This window comes from Colias eurytheme, chromosome 1 (assembly GCF_061535395.1).
Source record: "Colias eurytheme isolate Ceu_HAF_F1 chromosome 1, ilColEury1 Martin Lab GWU primary, whole genome shotgun sequence".
Classification (NCBI taxonomy): Eukaryota; Metazoa; Arthropoda; class Insecta; order Lepidoptera; family Pieridae; genus Colias; species Colias eurytheme.
The window spans coordinates 3471435-3494417 of record NC_142980.1 but is presented as its reverse complement, the minus strand read 5'-3'; the positions used below and the strand labels follow the sequence as shown (position 1 = coordinate 3494417).

Here is a 22983-nt window from a genome sequence, read left to right as displayed (position 1 = left end):
TATAATACCGTTGTTTATCTTAAATAACACTCAAAATGATATAAATATAATAATTAGGAATAATATAATTATAATTTACTTTATCCTTTACAGTGCCAGCCATTGAAATATACATAATATTTAGAATTTGTTACATTTTATATTGCTTTCGAAAAATTTCACAGCGTTGTTAATACACAGCATATGTATCACTTTAAATCTACAAATCCGAATTACTTTATATAATTTAAATGAATTTCATGAAATACCATGTTTTGTTATTAGAATATGAATTTCACCAATTATCACGTATATGTATAATATTTACAGCCGATTATCTTCATCTAATATTTTTCTAACAAACCAGTTGAGAGGAGTTTTAACTACACCGCTGCAAAGTAAAAACAATATTTGTTACAGAGACTGTTAATGTTATTCTTCGCCAAATTTTAATTTACAGAACTTTAAATCATCGTATTTGTATAACACTTGACGTTGCAACGTGTAGTTAAAACCGTTCATTGAGAATAACAGCTTTATATAAAATCCTTCTATTTTATCAATTTACTCATTTTATATATAATATAAAACTATGATAAATATATTCATAAATCACTACTTTATCTGTGTAGTGATCGTTAATCATATATTTATCTTTACATTATATAAACAAGATGTATTGTTGGTCAAATACAGCGAATAATTCTGTCCTAATCGTAATATATATTTGTGATAATCTATATCTTAATAACTAAAACTTGTCATTAATTTTTGTGACCATAACACCCTTAAACAATGCGTTATATATCCAGATATCATAATGTACAACTTATATATAGCTAATACAACGGTAACACATTGGTCTAATAAAATGCTATAGAACTATTGTTTGATAAATAGATTTAGCAACATTAATAGGCCTAGTAACGGTTAAAATATTGACGTCATGAACATGTAAGGCTTGTTGTATTTAGAAGCAACGTTTTGGTTAAAACTAAGATTACGTGGGGGCAGAAATCAGTGTTAACTTAATATTATATCGGTTGGTTTTTGATACTTTTTACCTACCTAGTTATTATATTATAAGCACTCACACTGGATTCTTAGGACTTATTCGAAAAGGAACGGGAAAAAAGGATTGCAGACGGGAATATAGGTTAGGAATGGTTATGGGAATTCAGGACACTAAAGTCTGAACTAACATCCACTGTAACTCTTACACTCTTGTTATATAAAGCTTATCTTTATATTTAGAATATGATTATCTTTAGAATATGTTTTGGTGCATGCGAGTGCAGGATTTATCATTAAATTATATCTTAAATCTGCCCCCTAAATCTAATACATCACTATCGCAGCGTGAAGCTTCAATAATAGGTCCTAATAAAATCTCTATTGCTTCATGTCGATGTAAGGTGTGCGTTTATCGATTAAACGCATGGTATTTAGGCAGCTTGTGACTAAGGCAACACGATACTCGAATTGGCGTTATATTAAGCGTTTCACATCGGTCCATGCCAGTTTTAACGTCCGTAAAGATCATCCGATACATCTTGCCATCCCGCCAAGGAAATATAACTCATAACCGATAGACATAACGTTCATTATCCATTCTCAATTGCAAAAATTGGTTACATTTGGAATCTTTCAGGTCGAATCGATTGATTCTACGCTTCTAACAAACAAAAACTTAATCTAATAATTCACGACTAAATGTCACCTGGGACGCATTAATTTTCGCGTGGTGTAACTTACACGTTACATTACCGAGGTATTTTACAGTAAAATACCGTCTTAGTCTAAATTTGTATTCCTACTTATACCCCTAACACATAGCCCGATAATTTTATCCAAAAGCAACCCATAACTTAACTACACAAATAAATAGTATAACAAGCGATCGAATAATTCAAACGACTTCTATATTTTTTTTAAACTGCCCTTGGATAGTGTAGTAGTATTTCAAAACAACGACGTGAACGCAAATACCAGAATGATTTCCCAAAATCAGTATCAGAACCGTTTACAGATAATTAAAATATTTGACGAACAATCACTATATAATCTGTGCGCTTAATCTGTTTTAAAACTTAATCCGATAATGGAATAAAATAATCCAGATTTGATAACAATATATAAATATCGAATTATAGTAGAGCCATTTTAATAGGCAACATTTGACAGTTCAACAAAATTCAACAACGTAACCTAGTAACGACGACATAATGATATTTCGTTTTGTTAGAACTGCACATTTGCTTAATTTTTTCAATTACGATTACATATTTATAATAATAATGACCGATAAAAGTTATTTTAAAGATTTCATTTTACTGATAAACCATTCTAAACATATTAAACAATTTCTGAATTAACGTCGCTACTATTTTGGTTCAATAAACTTTTTTCTTTTTAAATACCAGAGACGTTACTCTAAAAATCGAAATCTGACATCTAGAATCGAATGCATTGATTACTTGTGAATAAAAATCATCATAAATTAATATATGCGTTGTGTTTTTTTAATTATGTATTATGTACTTGTCTTATTTTGCTCCTTAAATTTACGAAAGAAAGTATATATCTGGGACAGGGATTCGTCTGATGAATTTTAAAATTGACATATGTTTCAAGTTCGATTGACAACTGTTTCAAGTCCGTATCGATTAATTCACTTTCGATCGATGTTTTTAAGCAGGTTACGTCTCTTCGAAGATAAAATTGATAGACGTCAAATGTTGCCTATTAAATTGGCTCGACTATATTATCTAGTAAATAAATTTAAAATTTAGAATTGTACGTTTCCAGACCTCGCGTTGTTTTCAAATATCACTATTCCATATCGATTTATTCCACCGTATTCCTGAAAAAACTACAAATGGAAGATCGTGATTTTGTATCCGGATTTACCAAAATTATTACTAACGTCCATTGATTACAATAATGCTCTATTATCTTCCTAAAGTATGATTAACAATATTTAAATATAAATATATAAACAACAGCTGTACTAGATAGGAAATGAGACGGCACAATCAAAATAAATAATTCATAAAATTTCAGAATAACAAAATATTATTATTTAAATTAAGTAGCCGAAATGTCGAAGATGTCAAAAGAAAAAATATTATAATAATTAATTATGACGATGTGCAATGATTTAAAATAATGATTACCAAAATATAACTTTAAGATATTATTATAAGCGTTAACCGAAGTGGGCTCAATTCACACATTGTATTCAATTCCTAACAAATATCAAAGTGTGTATTAGTGCTCCGAAACTCGTAAACTTATGAGATCTTATGTTTGTTCTACTAACACATATTCCCTTAATTATAACTCATCGATGTCTAAACTCTGTCCATTATACTATTTGACAGCTTCACGCCTATGAAGGATTGTATTGTCTATGTTAAAATGTCATACAAATAATTATTGCACTTCATGGACAGGCCCCGCCCACTTAGTGATGTCTACACAGAATTATTCATTGATGGGTCGAAAGATTATAATAATCGATATCGATGTTTACGTTGTAATTGTTATTTACGTACCTGATTCGATTTATGATAATATTTTTGAATTTATAATTGAAATGGTATCACAATCGATAATCTTTTGGACATCACTTCTGGTATCACCCGTCGAGCTGTCAAAAAGCAATTCTTATAGTGGACAGACTATAACACACATAAGACTTGGTGAAGAACGCAACACACGCATATTCTCAAAAGCTTTATAACCAGTTTTATAACTGGGATAGAGAACGACTCTAAGAAAGAACATTTAGAATTTTTAATTGCTCCATCAAATAATTTTAATGACGGAGATCTTTTTTATACCATTTCTATGTATTAGTTTCCTAAATCAAGTCAGCTTTTCAGTGCTACTGATGTTATGAAGGAGAAAACTATCCTACTTTCAAGATTCCAGATCAAATTACTTTACCGATTGTAAACAATTTCGGTATAAAAACGACTCCACTCAGAAGGGACAATCTATTCTATGTCCCTTTAATTATTCAATGAAACAACATTATAATAGTAAGCAAAAAGCTTTACAGAAGACAACATTTATGATATTTAAACGTGCACATAAATCAATGTGACTCACAAATCACTAAACTACGAAATATTCTGAATATGTCCGATGGCCTGCCACCAAATACCATCTCCCAACGAATACAGAACCTTTTAACCAAACAACATTATTGCATCATCAAAGCCACACATTTCTCTCGCTCTAACAAACCATAATATAGGCGTTAGAGGAAGCTATCAAAATAGTCCTACTTAAATTGTTAAATATCCCGTGGAAACTTCGCGAAAATCAACGACAGTAATTATTACTAATCGAAACGAACAGCAAGGCATTTCTCTCACTCTAACCTATCACATTCATAGTGTTAAAGTGAGACAGCTAACTGATATCTTTCCCAATACTAACCATAACGTCTGATAATAAATAATGCTTTCCAATTTGTTCACCAAAAATATCAGAAAAATTAACAACACCTTTGTTATTCTTCGCTTGTGTTGATTAATTTTCTCTCACTCTAACATACAGTATTGGTTCTACAAAGAGGTATTTATCACATCTTCTAGAAAAATTAAGGGTATCTTTGTAATAATCTAATCGCATCAAGAAAATATCGTTTATCTCGCTCTAACGTAAGACAATACTGGTGTCAGAGTGAGATAGATAACAGATCACCTCCTCTAGACTGTACATTACACATAAGCACTAAGTAACTTAGTGTTTCGTGTTAGATATTTAGTGCTTACACATTGATGTGCTACTGTACTATTTGTGTACTTTCGTACAAAAATAGCGTGCAGAAACTGTTAAGTAATATAACATGAAAAAGAAAATTCAAACAGGTGTTAATGCCTTAACACAAACATAACATTGATTCAAGAGGCGATTTCTTTACACTGTCACAAAAATATTTCCTTCTGAATTCACAATTGGGAGTTTAAAGAATAGATCAAGAACCCTATCCCACATACAAAAAAAACGTGTGCGTGTACACACGTAACAAGTGAAACTTCTTTATGACCTTATTTTTCAAAAAATAATTTACTATATGCACCTTTACAGAAATACGTCGAATCACGCGTGGTAGGGATAAGAAAAAGATGGCGCGTAACGGAAAAATGTCACGCGAAACGAAAACTGTTATACTAATTTTTTTTCCAACCCCGATAAAGAAGTTTCACTTCAATAAATCATTGTTCTATAGGAGGTGATCCATCCAAATATTTCACTTACATACCTATACTACCTACCACATCAGTCAAGTTACAAATAAATAAATACATCTATAACATAAAGATGTTATTGCTTCTAATAACGATGATTCAACGTCTTAATATACATTTCAAGCGATTTTTGGGTATTTAGACTATAAAATATGCAATTACGGGTATTACTATAGCATAACATACATGACTCGTCGTTGTCAATCATATGTCATCGAAACACAAATTTATAATTCTAGCAATTTTTAAGTCGATATTATCTAGCATTTTTTCTACAGTCCGATTTGTATTGATGTCATTTTAATATAAGTGGTCCTTCGAGTACTGTAAAGCCGATTACTCACTTCATAGAAAAATTAATAATCTATTCGCACTTTATTATATAGGCAATTTTTCAAAATTTGATATTACCTACCATTTTTTCTACAGTCCGATTTGTAGTGACGTTATTTTAATGTAAATGGTCCTTCGAGTACTGTAAAGCCGATTATTCACTTCATAGAAAAATTAATAATCTATTCGCACTTAAAGACGTATCAATGACAATACATAACAACGGTAACTTATTGACTTTCCGAACGCTGAAAGCCTCTAACGTATAACTAGGTCTAACTACCCAAAAATCAATAAATAATACTATATCTCTATATCCTTCGTTTGTCACGAGAAACGAGCAACGCATGTAAGTTTTAACAATTCGCAATTGAATTATTAGGAATACATTCTCGATTCGAACTTAAATAACAATAAGACACCGGAATTTAGAATATGTTTCTATTCGTTTAGAATATGTTTCGTTTTCGGTCCACATTAAGTACACTACAAAGAAAATCTTTTATTTCACTATCCCTTGATTTTAACGGACCGTATATTGCAATTTTAAAGATACTTTTATCGTAGTACTTGACAAAACTATCATAATTTTCGTTTGAAGTTTTGTCAAGATACCATAGACAATAAAGAGTAACCGTCTCTATTGGTATCTGCACGGCCATAGACAAAAAAGAATAAGAGTGAGCGTCAGCCATTTTCTTCATAGTGTACAACAGATACCGCAATTTCACGAGTACTTTAATGATGTCGAACCATTATTTAAACTGGCACGTTCCTTTTCCTCGTGACCGAAGAAGGAACGTCGGTATTATGTTAAACGCTGTATAAATAGCTTTCTAGTTTCGTTTTAGGCGATGGTTGCGTGAAAGGCGAGAACCATAGGATCGAGAAACGTCCGAACACCGATTGTATGCTCTTCCATCGCGACTTGCGGATCCAGCGTGCTTGCTCCTTTTTCAGTTGTTCAATGCCCTGGAAAGAGTAATTGGTAATCGGTTAATAATAGCAACAGTTTAATCATTAATAATAATCATTTATTCACCATAAATATAAAATTAAATACATAGAAAACATTATCTTAAATTAATTAAACATAAAAAATACAAAAAAAAGAAGAAAAAAAGTTGTTTTGTAGTTTTTGAGTTGTTTAATGCCCTGGAAAGACAAGTTTGAAATAAATAATAATAACAGATGTTAATATGAACTATTAATTAGTTTACAAAGTCGCTTTCTGCTGCCTGCTTGTTTCTATGATCTTTAAAACGTATATGTAGCGGATTTTTAACATCACGTAATTTAAGTTTATATGGAGTTTATTTTAAAGAACGATTTATTAAACATGGATGAAATATATGAATCGAAGGAAAAATCGCAAATTGAAAACGTCTAAATGAATATGGCACTTGGGAGTCTTGAGACTAAACAATGATTTGAATAATTTCATAAAAAAATTTTTATTTGGATTTTTAATAAATTAAATAAGTACAAATATGCGCAAGCAAAAAAAATTCGCAATTTGCAAAGAAAATAATAATAATTTGCAGAGCTATTAAGAATTCATGTACATTCTTAATCAAATAAATATTTAAATATAATAATTCCGATAATTTATCATTCAATAAAAAACATCTTTTTTGCTGTAAGATTTTTATTTTCCTTCTGTCTCTCCAATTGGAGACAAGAGTATCTAATCACAGATTTTTCACAGAAATAGTTAATAACAGCAAGATTTACAGTGTGTGCCATTATAAAATACATAATTTAATTGTTATACTGAAGGATAACCTGCATGTAAGTTTCATTCAAATCTGTCCAATAGTTTTTTTTTGTGACAGAATAACAAACAAGTTTCGTTCTATATAAATCAATTAATCGCCACAAACTTTCGCATTTATAATATAAGTAGGATGACATAAACAATAAGGCAACACAGAGGAAAAAAGATTTTTTATGTCTATACAGGCAACCAATCTGGTTGTTCACTTGAAGGTAACCGATCACCACTGCCCTCGAGCTTCTGTTAATGCGTTGCCCGTTTTTCAGTTCAGACGACGGAAGGATTGGAATAGACTGAGAGGAGTTAAATTGATATTGGATCAAACTTCTGCAGCTCTATTGTACCTTCTCCGTTGTTGTTCAATTCTTGCCAAATCATTTAACTCCCAAATTAACATGCTGCAGTCGTCCCTTTTTTTATAGTGCGGAAATCTTCCAAAGATACCCACGGCCCCCGGGGAAGGAGCCGTGGGTTATGTCGGATTCTTACCTGCAGTCGTCCCTGATGAAACATGCTCGAGTTCCATAGAGTTTTGAAGTAGTCTCTAATACATGTACACACTTACCGTCTGGTCGTTCCAGATGGCGTGTAACTGCATCACTGCAGTGAAGATAGCGAACAGCAGATTCTCCGCAATCAGGAACAGCAACACCACTGTGCGGTTTAAACACTCAAGTAGTGTCTGAAACTAAGTAGTGTCTGAAACACTCTAAACACTCTCACACTAACCAGTTCCATCCGCACCATCTGGATGGTTGGCGCTCCACCACTGTCCGCTTCACCCGCAACTTCCTTCCGCGTACGGTGAAACTGTGGAACGATTTGCCACCTGCGGTGTTCCCGAACAACTACGACATTGGGGCCTTCAAGAAAAGAGCTTATTTGTCCATAAAAGGCCGGCAAAGCACTTGTAACACTAGAAGTGTTACAAGTGTTTTTGGGCGGTGGTGACCACTTAACATCAGGTGGCCCATCTGCTCCTTTGCTTGCTCTGATATAAAAAAAAAACACTCACCGTCTCGTCGTTCCAGATGGCGTGTAACTGAGTGCCCAGCATCACTGCAGTGAAGATGGCGAACAGTAGAGCCTCCGCGATCAGGAACAGCAGTAGTACAACTGTCGCGGGTGGGGAGTAAGTGCTGCAGTCGCGCCACTCGTGCCGGATGCACGTCACAAACTGGTACACGGAGAGCGTGAGCGAGTGGATCGAGATCGCCGCTATGTAGAACTGCAAGTAGAAGTTCGATATATTTCTACTAGAAGTGTAAGTTTAGTGAATTCCCATGTCCCCCTAGTGGGGTAAGGGGCAGATGCATTATGCATCTGTTTCACTGATCGATTTTCTTTAGGGACAGTAGGCCTTCTGTGTCCTGCCAGACCATATTTTTTTCTTCGTCGCCACCGGGAATCGAACCCAGGACCCCTCGGTGATACGCTCACGCGTCAACCACTGTACCAAGGAGGCGGTCAAGTGTAAGTTTAAGGGGTGATTTATTGGAATGTCGCAAAAGAGGATGCTGAACTGTTGGTAGACAACTTTAATATTAAGTGCAATTCAGCTACATAGGGCGATAGATCAGCATTAAGAAGTCTAACTTCTTCTCTACAGATAAATTTACTGGTCATGTTCCCAGTTTAATCATCTATAATCTTCTTATTATTTCAAGATAGAATACCAGATTTAATTACAAAAAAATTCAAACCTTTACAAAAGATTCACTATAGATTCTGCCCTACGTCAGTATCAAAGTATTCAATTATATTTAATTACTTTAAAAGATTATGGGGAAACACCAAATCCAACTCACCGTGAACAGTACAAAGTACTTCTGATTGTTCTCCCCCACGCAGTTATTCACCCACGGGCAGTGGTGGTCCATCTTCCTGATGCATCGCTGGCAGACGGAGCAGTGGTGCGCGCGCTCCGGCTTGATGCTGCAGCACTTGGTGCACTTGAATATCACCTGACCCTCGCGGAAGCTCATCTGTTTGATCATCTCCTTAGTCGCGTTGCCTTTTGGTACGGCACCCTGGTGGAATGGTGATGAGTCAAAAATCAAACTAGTATTTCAAGGAAAATTTTGGGAGATAAGACAGAAATTCTTGGGAAAGAAGTGAATTCATGATGAATCCTAGAACGATATTACGAATTAAAATAAATTGTTAGTTTATTATGCCAAAACTCGAGAACGGCGGGACAAATTTCGCTAATTTTTATCGTCAAATTCCTTCTTGTGGAAGCAAAGTTTTAAACGATGAAAACATAATAAATAATAGAAAGAAATCTTTTTCACAAAACTATGTAGGTTGTACGAACAAAAGACAAAATTTACAAGGCTGGATGTATGTTAATTGCTCTTTCAGGAAACATTTATGTGAAGAAATTGGCTGAAATGCGGTGTTCAGACAATAGGTATTTAAAGACAATGAATATACTCGAGTAATTTAAAAGTGGAGGAAAACTCGGATAATTTGCATTATTGTTGGATGAATAAATAAATAGGCCTATTGAAATGAGCCAAATCAGGAGGAGCCGAATTTGAAGACACAAAAATACGAAAGCTACAAAAATTTGTAATTTGTTAAAAATTGTATTCTTATTTTAGTGGTTACTAACTCAGGCCCCGGAATCACAGACACAATAGAAAATCTATTGTGTCGTGGACCGATCGGACCGTTCGGGGCTCAATGGGTTAAATAGCGTAAAGGCTTTAAAAATTCTTATTTTAGTGGTCAAATAGCGTAGGCTTTATAAAACTGAGTTTTAAATAAGAATATATTGCTTACAGATCAAAACGTTCAAAGGAACCGAAGGTACATCTAGATATTTTCAAATAGATTTCAAATAGATTCCATTTTATTCACATGCAAATCTTTGTCTGTTAATCTGATCTGCGTTTCCTTTTAAAATTACAAAGATTTATTCATAACCCTTTCAAATTCTATACTAAAATAACGCGATAACACAAAGAGTTATTCTGTGTTTTTAATGTAAATCTTGCGATGCAATTTTATATGCATAGAGCAACCCCAATAACCTTAAACGATTTTACATGTAGCCTAGTCTTAATAACATCATCGAAGAGCGCCAGTGATCCGCAAAATTACAGGCAAATTCAATATCGTCTGGAAACTTGATACAATTTTCTGAACTAGCAATTACAATATCGCTCACATAACAAGGTTAGCTTTGAGCAAACTTTATACTATAAATTAATAGGGTGGAACATCATTTTACTAACAAATTATTATTATAACTAGTTTATTTTCAGTCGATACTTACCCACACCTACTTTTGAAACAAATCAAAAATTAATTCAGATTCGTATACTAATCTCGAATCTATTCTATTTAATAAAGTTTATCAGAAATACATTTTAATACAAAAGCTTTTATATTGTATTCGTATTGAATATTTAATTGCTCTAAGTACTGGTATAAAACGACTTCACCATTAAGAGATTATCCCCGATTATCTGATGCATGCACTCACACGTTAAGCTTGCCTCTGATTTTATTTTACAGCTTTAAATATATTCAATTGATTGCATCGTAATAATGCATTATAAAAAGAAGTAAAACAATGGAAAAACTAATTTTATAACTAACAGCCCCGGCAGACGTTGCTCTTCTGATTTCTCTAAGTAAGAACCATCCTAGTGCCTTAACAATAACATAAAAAGAAATTTCCGAATTGGTCGAGCTGTTCTCGAGTTTTACGCTTTGCAACAACAACATTTGTCGGTATATTTTTATTATATAGAATACTAGTGGTCCGACCCGGCTTCGCCCGTGGTACCTACATGTTTAAACTATCCTATCTCTCAAGTTGGATCGAACTGCACATGGTGTGCGAATTTTATTATAATCGGTTAAGTGGTTTAGGAGTCCATTGGGGACAAACATTGTGACACGACATTTATATATACATATTAAGATTAGCATAAACAGTAATGTACAATTAGCAAACACAACAATGTCTGACTCAAAAAGAATTCAAACGAAACGTTGACGAATACATTATATTTTCATCTCGTATTCCTCACTCAGAAGAATAAATAAAAGGTACCGTTTATTCTAAAGAATGTTAAATGTACCACTTTTCTATTTTCCCATTTTTATATCGTTTGCGTATGCAAACAAGAAAAATGTGCAACTTATAATACTACTGAACCTTTTAAAAATTCACGGTTGCATTTATAAATTTACCCCGATTTTTTAAATTGAGTTAGATATTTCGTTAAATACACAATATATCATCAATCATTTGCCTCTATGTATTACTAAAAAAACGTACGAAAAAAGCTTTTTAACACAATATATCATCAATCATTTGCCTCTATGTATTACTAAAAAAACGTACGAAAAAAGCTTTTTAACTATAACGAATCGAACCTGAACGCAACAAACAAAAAAAAGCAAACCCTAAACCCGGGAAATCAAAGCGCAGTAATTACGAAACTAAGCAATTAAAGTTGACCAAGCTCAAACAAACGATGCCAACTTGTGAAAATACACCGAGGCAATGAACAAAAGAAGCACTACCAAAACAACCAAACCCACTAGAGACGGAAATAAAACTGAATGGAAATCCGGCAAAACACTAAAACGTTCAAAGCCAATTTGATTCTAAAAGGGGTTGATATTCATATAATATGTGGGAATCGCGCCCTGCTAGTCCCAGTACTTTGTACCTATATTTAGTCATAATTAACTGGTATATAACTGTAAAGGTATTAATTGTTCCTTTCTTTGTCGTGATACATTTTGCAATTGACAAAGAAAATGTATTACAGAAAAGACTGTTTGATGTGATGTTTTAAAACAATTAAAGGAGCCATAAATACGAAATAGTGTAATGTAGATTCTAGGATTATTAAAGTTCCTTACAAGGGTTAAATATTCATACATTGAATTATCATAATTGTTAAGGATAATATACTAGCGATATACATTATACGCATCCACTTTTTGAATCTAATTTTATTATTTTTCAACTTTTATGGCACAAATAAAATATATTGGAATTATGCTTCGTGAATATTCAAAATGACAACGATAATTTACTTCCGCGCAAAGTACGGCAAAGCTTATTATAAAAAGGAAATTATTATTTCTGCGTAGAAAGCTTACGTAGAAAGCTACTTAGTAGCTTTGGGATGATTTATTATATAATTATAACATGAAAGATTTTATGATGAAATTACTTGCCGAATAAAACTATAAATGATGCTCTAACTGTCTTTCTTTTTTTTTTATTTAGTTTGTACAATTCATTGTCATTTGTAACTTGCATATGGGAAGGGATAATTCCTGAAATAAAACAATTTTATTTTTATTTATTTTTTTTAATGTAAGTAAAAATGCCGAAATAGTTAAAAATAAAAGGAATGTTTATAGAAACAAAGGAACCATATAATAAGGAATCAAAATCATTATCATATTTCATATCGTTTAAAGATAATTGTACAATTGATATTCCTGTCCATCAAGCAGACGAGTAAAACACTGGGATATGGACAGACAATTATTGCATTGTAACAATAGCCACGTAATATTTATGCTTCTAGGATTTCAAATAAATAACCACTTGTGAACCCTTCAATCAAACGTCTAATAGAGCCATTCACATTTTCGTTCATCTTTATACAAAAAAGTAAAATTATTAGCTTGTATTATTTAGTTAGGTTTTGTGAATTTGCTAATTACTTACTTCAATAATAATGTTGTTATTTAGATATCATTATTTTAAAAAAGTTTGTGTGATTCCATTTTTATTTAACAACTAGTGATGATGACTAATGATAAATTGATGATGATGAGGACAAATATTAAACAAAATATTAATATAAACACACTAAAGATAGGTACATAGTACATACTATTCAATCAATTACTGTAATAGCTACAATTTTTATGATTAAACGTAGAAATGCGAATCAAATTCAGACTAAATTGATATCAATCTTTACATTCATAATAACTTATATAAGTATTCCTTTCAATTTACTTCGTATTCAAGACTGTTTCTGGAAACGTCGTTGATTATATTCTTTAGACGCAACATTTATAAGACATCTCACATCATCGATTCAATATCTAATTAATTATTTTTAAACATTTAATATTTATTCGTGAAATCTTCAAAGCTTACAACTTCCAATTACTCAGGAGTTTAACAATTATCATTTATATATTTTCAAATCACTACCACAGAATATATAATAGTACTACATAGTATAAAACAAAGTCGCTTTCTCTGACCCTATATCCCTATGTAAACCGTATGCTTAAATCAAGAAATTTTTAATGCGTTTTTTTAGAGTGATAGATAGAAGAGGAAGGTTTCAATTTATAATTTACTAGCTGTGCTCCGTGGTTTCACCCGCATTGCTGCGCTTCTGTTGGTCTTAGCGCGATGATATGTAGCCTAGTCTTCCCCGATAAATTGGCTATCTAACTAATACTATACCGAAAGAATTTTTCAAATCAGACCAGTAATTCCTAAGATTAGAGCGTTCAAACAAACAAACAAACTCTTCAGCTTTATAATATTAAGTAAAGATATGAAATAACATTATATGCGTCAGCTATAATTTAAACAGTAGGTATCGGCCGCAAAAACAATACACTTATTTAGTAGATAGATTTGTATATAATGTTTTAAGTTGAGTTTGAATACAACGATACAAGAGATTTGAGCGGCGATCCATTTCCAACTACAACCATCGTCAACAAAAATATTAATGAAAGAACTTTGTGTAAAATAAAATTGTAAAACCGAGAATCTTATTTCCAGTTTGCACTTAGATTTGATAGGAATTGCACTGCAAATATCTATTACGAATCGAACGTGCCAACCTTTAGGTTTGCTGGATTTATAGATACAGAAATAGCAAAATGAGTGGGTAGCAGTTTGATATGCTATTCAATTCAAACAAAAGATATAACTCGTGTGCGAATATGAAATTCAAAAGTTTTCAATATCGAATTGTTTGACAAATTTTATTGAAACGCGTATATTGGAATAGCTCTGTTGTAAATGTTTACATTGTTGCTTTGTCTTATGTCCGTATGCACGTGCAAATATTATCAGGAAAATAAAGTTTAATCCCAATTGTTATTGGGAAAAAGCATTTTACTGTAAACGTACTTCATGTATTGTAGGGTGTTGGAAGAGATTTATGTAAATCCTTTATTTAACACACATAGTTATACATACAAGAGAAAAAAAAGAAAAAAAACTCAGAAAAGAAATCATAATATGTTAAATACGTTTTATACAGAGATGTACTGTATAAAGTATAATTGTACAACCATAATATTCTTTGAATACAATTTCACAACGAAGCTGAATGGCGCAATTACCAAGCTGACTTTTAACTTTCTCGCAAACTGTGAACGCGAAGCCTAATCAAATCTCAAACTTGGCAAAAGCCTTTCAGGATATCGAATATACCAGAATTCACTGAAACGTGTACCGAGCACGGGATTTAATAAAAAGGCACGACGAAATGTTCGCGTCGTTAAATTTACTTAAATAGAAAATATATAAAATCGTTCAGACGCAAAATTCGCAGAGGATGTGTCGTAGACGTCTTATTTCCATGTTGTATAGGTTTTTCACTGTTCGTTGCTTCTTTATGTTCGTTAATATAATAAATATCGGATTATATTCTAAATATGGAATATGGGATACATCTTGAATAATAGCGAAACGAAAATACCAATTGAAACATGTAAGTCGAAATAAACTATGTTGTTACATCGGTCGATCCTATGTATTCTACCCAGCAATGTTTTAGCTTTTAGGTATCAAATCCAAACAAAGGCAAAGCAATCGTAAATCGTTTTAGCAATCGTAAAACAATAAACAAAGCGAATACTTCAATCAAAAGCCCCTGCTCTGAATAATTTAACGCAAACCGCGAACTCCGTATAAAGTAGTTAATTACTGGTTGTCAATAATTTGCTATTCTACATACGGCTTGTGAATTTCACATGTCGTCGAAATGTCCAAGCCATGTTATCGACAGGTTAATTAGAGCCATTTCATTTTCAGCACATAACAAGGTTGTCATCTACAATTGACTATTGCAGATAGCCATTGTTGTGTAACTGAGAGGATTTTCCATAAGTGGAAAACTAGGTGTCAATCACGGAGTTAATTCAATTTTCCAACTAGACTCAATTGAATAAGTGGCAACAATATTGTTGACTGGAGGGAGGATCGTCTTGGGCGGCCAATACAAAGAAATATGAAATCACAATAAACTTCCAGGAATCCTTCTCGAAGAGTGGAGTATATTATGTGATATGATCTATGAAGCATGGACGATATGAATAGGATAATCTTAACAATAGCTATTCTGATGAATACTCGTACATTTCTGTATTTAAGAGTAACTCTATTACGAAAATTTACAATATATAAAAATGAATCCCTATATCCCATGGTCACGACATCACGCCTGAACAACTGGACCGATATCGTAAATTTTTCTGTTGTTATGTTCGTTATTGTCTGGAGAAAGATCGATATGAAAGTAAAACTCAAGAAAGTTAAATAATTATAAATATAAAAATTCACGAATTTGACCGTTCGCGGGAAGAAGACGTCTACCAAGCACTAGCTTCAATATTTTATAACGTAGGTACTAACCTACGTTATAAAATATTGAGAAAAAATAACAAAATTCTAAGCTATTATTACATAATATAAAAGTAATTGTGTTTATAAAATTCCGTTACAGTAAATAACAATACTTAAATACAGTTCTTTCTTTCCATTAAATAATAATAAGATCGTGGGCGTAAACAGTTGGAGTAAACAATTCCCTGAAGATGTAGGACGTAGAAAAATTAATTAAATACAAAAGAAATGAGAAAAATAAGAATTGTGCGATACATTGTAGCTCGTTAATATTGCATCGCTGCAGGCGTCTTTTATTTTATATTTTTTAGAGCTAAGCTTTTCAAACGGCTTTCACAAAATGTAGCGGCTGAAAACGATTACGGATGCAATTTAAAAAAGAGTGGCGACTCGAGACTCGTAACTTGACAGAAAATCGATGCCGTTGTTTTTTCCATTAACTTTAGATTAACTTGGAATTAACTAAGAACCCGGTAATCGAAATTTAACCTGCTTCTCGTAATTTGTAACTGCCTTTTGTTCTTGTGGCTGCATGTATTGCAATGAAAAATATATTCTATAGGTATGCATAATATAAAAGAACATCGTGTTAGTAAGTAAGTTACACTATTTATATCTCAAGAACGGTTGAACGCGACGACGCGGTTGGCGCAGTGGTAAAGTAACTGCCTACTGAGCCGACGGTCCCGGGTTCGATCCCCGGTCAGGGCAAATATTTGTGTGATGAACTCAATTATTTGTTCCTGGGTCTGGGTGTAATTATCTATATATATGTATTAATTAAATATTATATTTATCGTCGCCTAGTACCCACAACACAAGCCTTAATTGAGCTTACTGTGGGACTAGGTCGATTTGTGTAATAATGTCCTATAATATTTATTTATTTATTTAACTAATTTGGCTGCAAGTTGGTGGGGAGGTTGCTTAGAACCAAGAGAAGAATATTAGATATTTTTATAACTAAAATTTTGAAAATGTCAATTACAACAGGGAGGGAGCCGAGGCGAACAGCTAGTATTTGTTAAATCTGCATCTTAGTATGAAATCAACGATGTTCCATCGTGATAAGTGCATAGAAAATAGTACTAGTACACCCGCTGCGTATTTGTATATTATAGATACTATAGATAGTGATCTCCTTTAACTCCTGCATTGTATTGAATTGTTAGCCTAACAAAACCTCAATACAGAATGCGAACGTAGGTCATAAGGTTGTTAAAATTAACACGTATAGAGTCGTAGTCACGGATCGTTACTACGTAATTGTATAACTGTTGTATAACAGTTTTAAATTAGTTTTGTATGCGGCCGTATGAATACTAGGCAAGCGATGTGTATTATTAATTCTATATTATGTATGGTATTGTACCTATTTAAATTTACAACCATTTCGTAACCATATGCACATGGATTGCAGTTTAGAAAATGTAGGTCAAAAAATCATTGCGACGAGGATTTGCTCCGAATGTACATTTTTTGTCATTTTCATATTATTAGTTATTTAGCCCAATGGAGTTTCAATGTAGGATGCGTTTCTCAGAGGATCTCATGTAATTATATTCCTTTGATATGTATACTTCTACTTCTCTACGTATACTTCAAGTGAAATTAAAAATGTAATATTTTAATGAATTAATAAAAAATGGGTATCTTAACTTAGCTCTATAAACATAAATTAATATCTTCAGGTGAATGAAACGTACATATATCAATAGGTGCATAGGTACTCTGGTTTAGCATCTTATGAAAATATTCCTCATTAAAGATTTTGATAATCGTTCTAGCAGTTTTCAGGTTGAACCATAACAATAAACAAACACACAAATAAATATTTCCTTTACAACATCAACATATTACACAACAAAAAACTTACCGGATCCGTGAACATCGTGCGGAGGTGCGAAGCGAACGCGAGAAAGGCGAGCGTCTGGAATATGATGATGTTTATGTAGCTGTACACCGGATACGTCGACACGCCAGGCAGCAGCATCACCATCATCACGACGAACTCAGCGTACAGGATAAGGAGCCAAGTGAGAACAGCGCATATGATGCCGCATATATCCTGCGTGGAGAAAAAAATCGTAAAGCATGATTCACGCTATTATACGATTCTAACTTAATGGCGGCTCGGAACATCGTACGATCCGATGCGCAGAAACAATTTTAGGTATTAGCGGGACGTTAAGGGACTCGCACTCGCACCTTGCGAACTTCCGAACCGCCATTAATTTTGAATCGAACTATAACACCGTGCTGTGAACGGGCCGTGCCAGAGCCGGGAAACAAATGAATCCATATCCATACATATTTCAACACCGTACCCCGTCCGAGACACGTTCAGTCATAAATCCCTTCATAAAAAAGTATGTAAAATAATGATTGATAGCCCCCAGACGGGGCACAGACGGGGCAAGGCGGTCGCCACACGGTGTAGCGTAAATCAGCCTTAATCCCTCCCCACCACTACTCCCAAACATTTTATAAGACGGTACGGTTTAATATTTATATTAGTGATCGTAATTCGAATAACCATAAACAAGAGTATCGTGTTTGTGTCGAATGTGCGTTTTTTTTTTTAATTAATGTAAGTAACTTAAAAATTCAATTAAACTTACATGTTAATAAGTTATATAATAACTTAGATCATTATTTAATGATCTTCTTCGTTATTAAACTTAGATCATTATTTAATGATCTAAGTATAATAACGAAGAAGATAAATTCCAAATACATAAAAGGAAACAGAAAGAAGCTATAAACATAATAGAACATATTTTTGGCGTTTACTTCTGTGTAAGCGGGAACTTTCTTCATATTTGACTCCAAATAAAAACACCAGTCTTCTTCTTAATACTTCCGAATTATTCAATTTTGAAAAGGTATACTACATGATTTTGTCTGAATTTAGAATGTGGACTGTGGCTAGGCCTGAGGTTAGGTGACGTATGGGACAGTCTAGCTTTTGTTAAGTATTTTATAGGGCATTTTTATCTAAATCTAAAGACAACAGTAATTTAGTTATCAAGTCTAGAATTTAAGTAAATAGACCCTGCATGTCCTACATAACTTCAGTGGTGATAAGAAAATCAGTGATCCTAATAATAACTTTGTTGGTCTGATAACAATCATGGATGCAACGGAAACAGTAGGTTTTGTATTTTTGAAACTAACATTTTTTCCATAGACTATAGAATCAATGTTGCCAACCTATAATTATTAGATGATTGCAGAGCGTAGCCATAAAATTACATTGGAATACAGATAACTGAATTTTATTTGTTGTCTATGTTTATTTTTAGGGTTCCGAACCTCAAAAGGAAAAAACGGAACCCTTATTGGATATTACCTAAATAATACAAACAGGGTAATTTCTGCAAACATAGAATCTCAAAATTTGTTACGCAGTAACTAACGTCTTATAGCACAAATAAAGGAAAAATATAAATATTATAATTGTGAGAAGTATAAATTTAAAGTTACAACATATAAAAAACAGGTTAATACCGAACCCCCATAGCGTCCCCATCGCACGAAGAAAATTATTTAAGTATTTATTATATTCATGTACTTTTGAATTTCTTAGTAAAACAATGGACAAGAAAGGACAAAAAGTCCAAGTATTTTACTGAATGAATTAAGAATTTTATTTTTTATTCATTCATATGGTGAAAAGTGAAAACACAAAGTTTAGTTATAGTATAAGTTAATTTCACATAGAATTCAAAAAGTCTATTCATCTCTTCAGACGACGCGGTTGGTGCAGTGGTAAAGTAATTGCCTACTGAGCCGACGGTCCCGGGTTCGATCCCCGGTCAGGGCAAATATTTGTGTGATGAACTCAATTATTTGTTCTTGGGTCTGGGTGTTATTATCTATATATGTATTTATTAAATATTATATTTATCGTCGCCTAGTACCCACAACACAAGCCTTAATTGAGCTTACTGTGGGACTAGGTCGATTTGTGTAATAATGTCCTATAATATTTATTTATTATTTATTATTATTATCTCCCTCGCACGTAGACAAGATTATAAGTATGAGAGATTATTCATGTTTAACTTTACTACTGGTAAGAAATTTTTAAAGAATAGATAAAAATCGATTCCGAGGCGGATTTCAAACCCACATCTTTATGCCATACCGAAACTACGTCTAGCCTCTCGGCTACTGGTGCAGAATCCGCTTCAACAATCGAATTTACTATACTCCAAGAGGCTAGGCTATTTTTTCTTTAAAAATGTATAATTTATATGTATAGGATTTGAAATAAAATAAATATTAAATTTTTTTACTGGTAATGAATACAGTGTAATTTTTTTGCATTCAATCATTAGAGTCCGCCTGTGTATATTGTAAATTTAACTTACGTACAAAGTATTTGGATGTTACGTTAAAACGTTTATATAAATATTATAATAATGTGAAAGATAATCAATTTAATTATTGCAATAGATCAATCATCATTATTGAATTTACTTCAATTATTCCAATGGATATACCAGCATGTCTTAAATAGCTCATTCGTTTTTATCTTTAGGTTTTATTTAATATCAAAAACAATTATAAAAAAAAGTTATAGCCAATTTAGAACCCAAATCTTATGACTATTGACGATGGAGGAAATTTCTAAACACACAAGATTCTAGTATCCTCTTGTACACACTACATTTTAGTCAAGTTAAAAAAAGGAGGAGGATATCAATTCGGCCGGTAATTTTTTTTATTCTTAAAAATTATTTATACATAGTTATACCTTTTTTACATTTAATGGTCACACTTGCTAAAAAATTATTATGTCCCAGTTTCGTCAGCTTTAAAGCATTTCTTATTAGTGCTCAAATTACTAGCAACTTATTGAACTAACTAGCTTACCGCTAGCGGCTTCGCCCGCTTTGTCTAAAACCTAATAAATTATATACTAAAACCTTCCTCTTGAATCACTCTATCTATTAAAAAAAACCGCATCAAAATCCGTTGCGTAGTTTTTTAAAGATTTAAGCATACAAAGGGACATAGGGACAGAGAAAGCGACTTTGTTTTATACTATGTAGTGATAAACACCTACCATTTATTATTTTTAAGAACATTTGTTAAGAGGGGTTAGGCGGTCAGCGAAAATTCAGCTATTCGGGCCTGAGGTAAGCGGTGAGGGGATCCGCGTTTAGTATGGAATCAACGTGCTTGAAACTTAAAATCGTAAGCGCCATTCACATTTTTATCAAAAAGTGAATGAAAATATTTAGTATTTTCTAAATCTAAAACAGTCACGAAATCGAGAAGGTAAATACCTATGTATTTGTGATTTTATACGAATTATTATCGTAAAATACAGTTGTAATGAGCATTTATATGATATTTTAGAGGTAACTTCAGGATTTTTTTTTATCGAGCAAAATTTTTCCAATCGTGTTTTGGAAACAGTCATCCCATCACACATACGTTCTGTAATACATATTAGAAATTTCAGTGCGAAAAAACTTCAATATTTTCAATTATAGCTCATAGAAAACAGTCCATTTTGCCGTGTTCACCTACTAAGGGCCCTTAAGTACTCATTTAAATACAAGCAGTCGGAGAGCAGGAAAAAGTTGCCAACCAACCAAATACCATTCCCACTTTAAAAACATATTTTGTTTGATGTGATTGCAAAATTTGCCAAATCTGTTAATAGCAAAACTGCACAGCAAGAACAATTTTTATTTAATTTAAGATTCATTTTTTGGTACAATCGCTGCCTTATTTTTAGTAAGTAGGTAGGTATATAAGAATTTGTACATCTCTTTATGTAATTTTAGATATAATTTCTTTAGGTAGGTAGGCAACTAAACTTGTTCTAACTTGTCCTAAACCTTGTAGTATATTTCTTATAATATATACTACAAGGTTTAGATCAAGTAGTCTAATGTTGTATACTTACTCTAATGCACCAGGCCTTCCCACCACAGCATCGGTTATGCATGTCGCGATCTGGTCTCGTCAGAACTAGGCATTCTGGATCTACCTCATACTGGCTTTCCATTTCATCTTCATCGGTGCTATCGTAAAACTCTCGTATCATTTAGAAATTATAATATCCTGTAATATGTACAATGTTATTAAACAGTTCTAACAGAAAGTTTAACACATCATGCAGTTTATACACAAAAAATAAAACAAAACATAACATATGAAGAGCAAAAATATTCGATTTTAATAATTATTAGCAAGAGCCAAGATATGCATGGAGGAGAAATCTAATTAATGTTTACTATTATGATGTCACTAATGTTTTAATTTATTATTCTAATACACTCTTTAGAACTATTCAGTACAGCTCAGCATACAATATTAGGAACGATTTCATTTTTCGCACGCCACTTTCGCTTTGCAATAGAACCAAACAAAAATGATAAATATAAAGTAAGGGTTAGAATTTAGGAAAGTAAAAGGTCGGCAAGTATATCAATAAAAAACTGAGGCACAAGCAAAAATAAGAAAAACAAATGCAGATTACGACTAGACAAATATTCGTAAACATTTACGCACCGCGAACCACTAAGAAAATATTGAAACTTATTTTGAGGGTCAGGGTTTGGTCGCTGGTTTAACAAGTTTCATATTTTGATATTCTCAATCTACTATTACATGCAGTCCAGACGATTGCAGTGTTTCAAATCAATGAGCTACAAGTTGTTCATTACATTTGTGTATTCAAAATCAATACATGAAACAAATCGCACAGCTTAGCGCTCTCTCACTCGGCAAATACAAATGTCAAATGACAGAATACTTCTGTTAAGTACCACAAACTACAAAGTACTAAGAGACAACAGAGCATGTCCACAGAATATGTCCAATGCAATGAACAATCTTGCATCTAAAATAATATCTACTGTCGATGGCAAAAACTGTATAAAAAATTTATGCTAAATTTAATAATTATTTATTTCAATAGATTTTATTATAGAAGAATATTGTATTATATTGAA

At 32.6% G+C, this 22983-nt stretch overlaps 1 protein-coding gene across 1 annotated transcript; it reads right to left on the bottom strand.

Annotated features, from left to right (window-relative positions):
- Positions 1 to 2686: 2686 nt before the first annotated feature.
- On the bottom strand, positions 2687 to 22751 carry LOC149910939 (palmitoyltransferase ZDHHC3). The gene is made up of 6 exons (XM_090120672.1): positions 22541 to 22751; positions 21933 to 22090; positions 17883 to 18074; positions 9162 to 9383; positions 8369 to 8581; positions 2687 to 6548 (listed from the first exon to the last, which is right to left on the bottom strand). Exons 2-6 carry the CDS (start codon positions 22071 to 22073, stop codon positions 6390 to 6392), a joined length of 927 nt encoding a protein of 308 aa, XP_089976798.1. The 5' UTR covers positions 22074 to 22090; positions 22541 to 22751; the 3' UTR covers positions 2687 to 6389.
- Between the last annotated feature and the right edge of the window lie 232 nt (positions 22752 to 22983).

What these genes read in the sequence shown, in the direction of transcription:
- LOC149910939 (XM_090120672.1), bottom strand. Translation starts at nt 22,073, where the DNA reads ATGATACGAGAGTTTTACGATAGCACCGATGAAGATGAAATGGAAAGC. An exon ending in GCACGATGTTCACGGATCCG is followed by an intron (nt 9,384 to 17,882) that starts GTAAGTTTTTTG and finishes CCATTCCACCAG; the next exon opens with GGTGCCGTACCAAAAGGCAA. An exon ending in CCATCTGGAACGACGAGACG is followed by an intron (nt 6,549 to 8,368) that starts GTGAGTGTTTTT and finishes TACTCTTTCCAG; the next exon opens with GGCATTGAACAACTGAAAAA.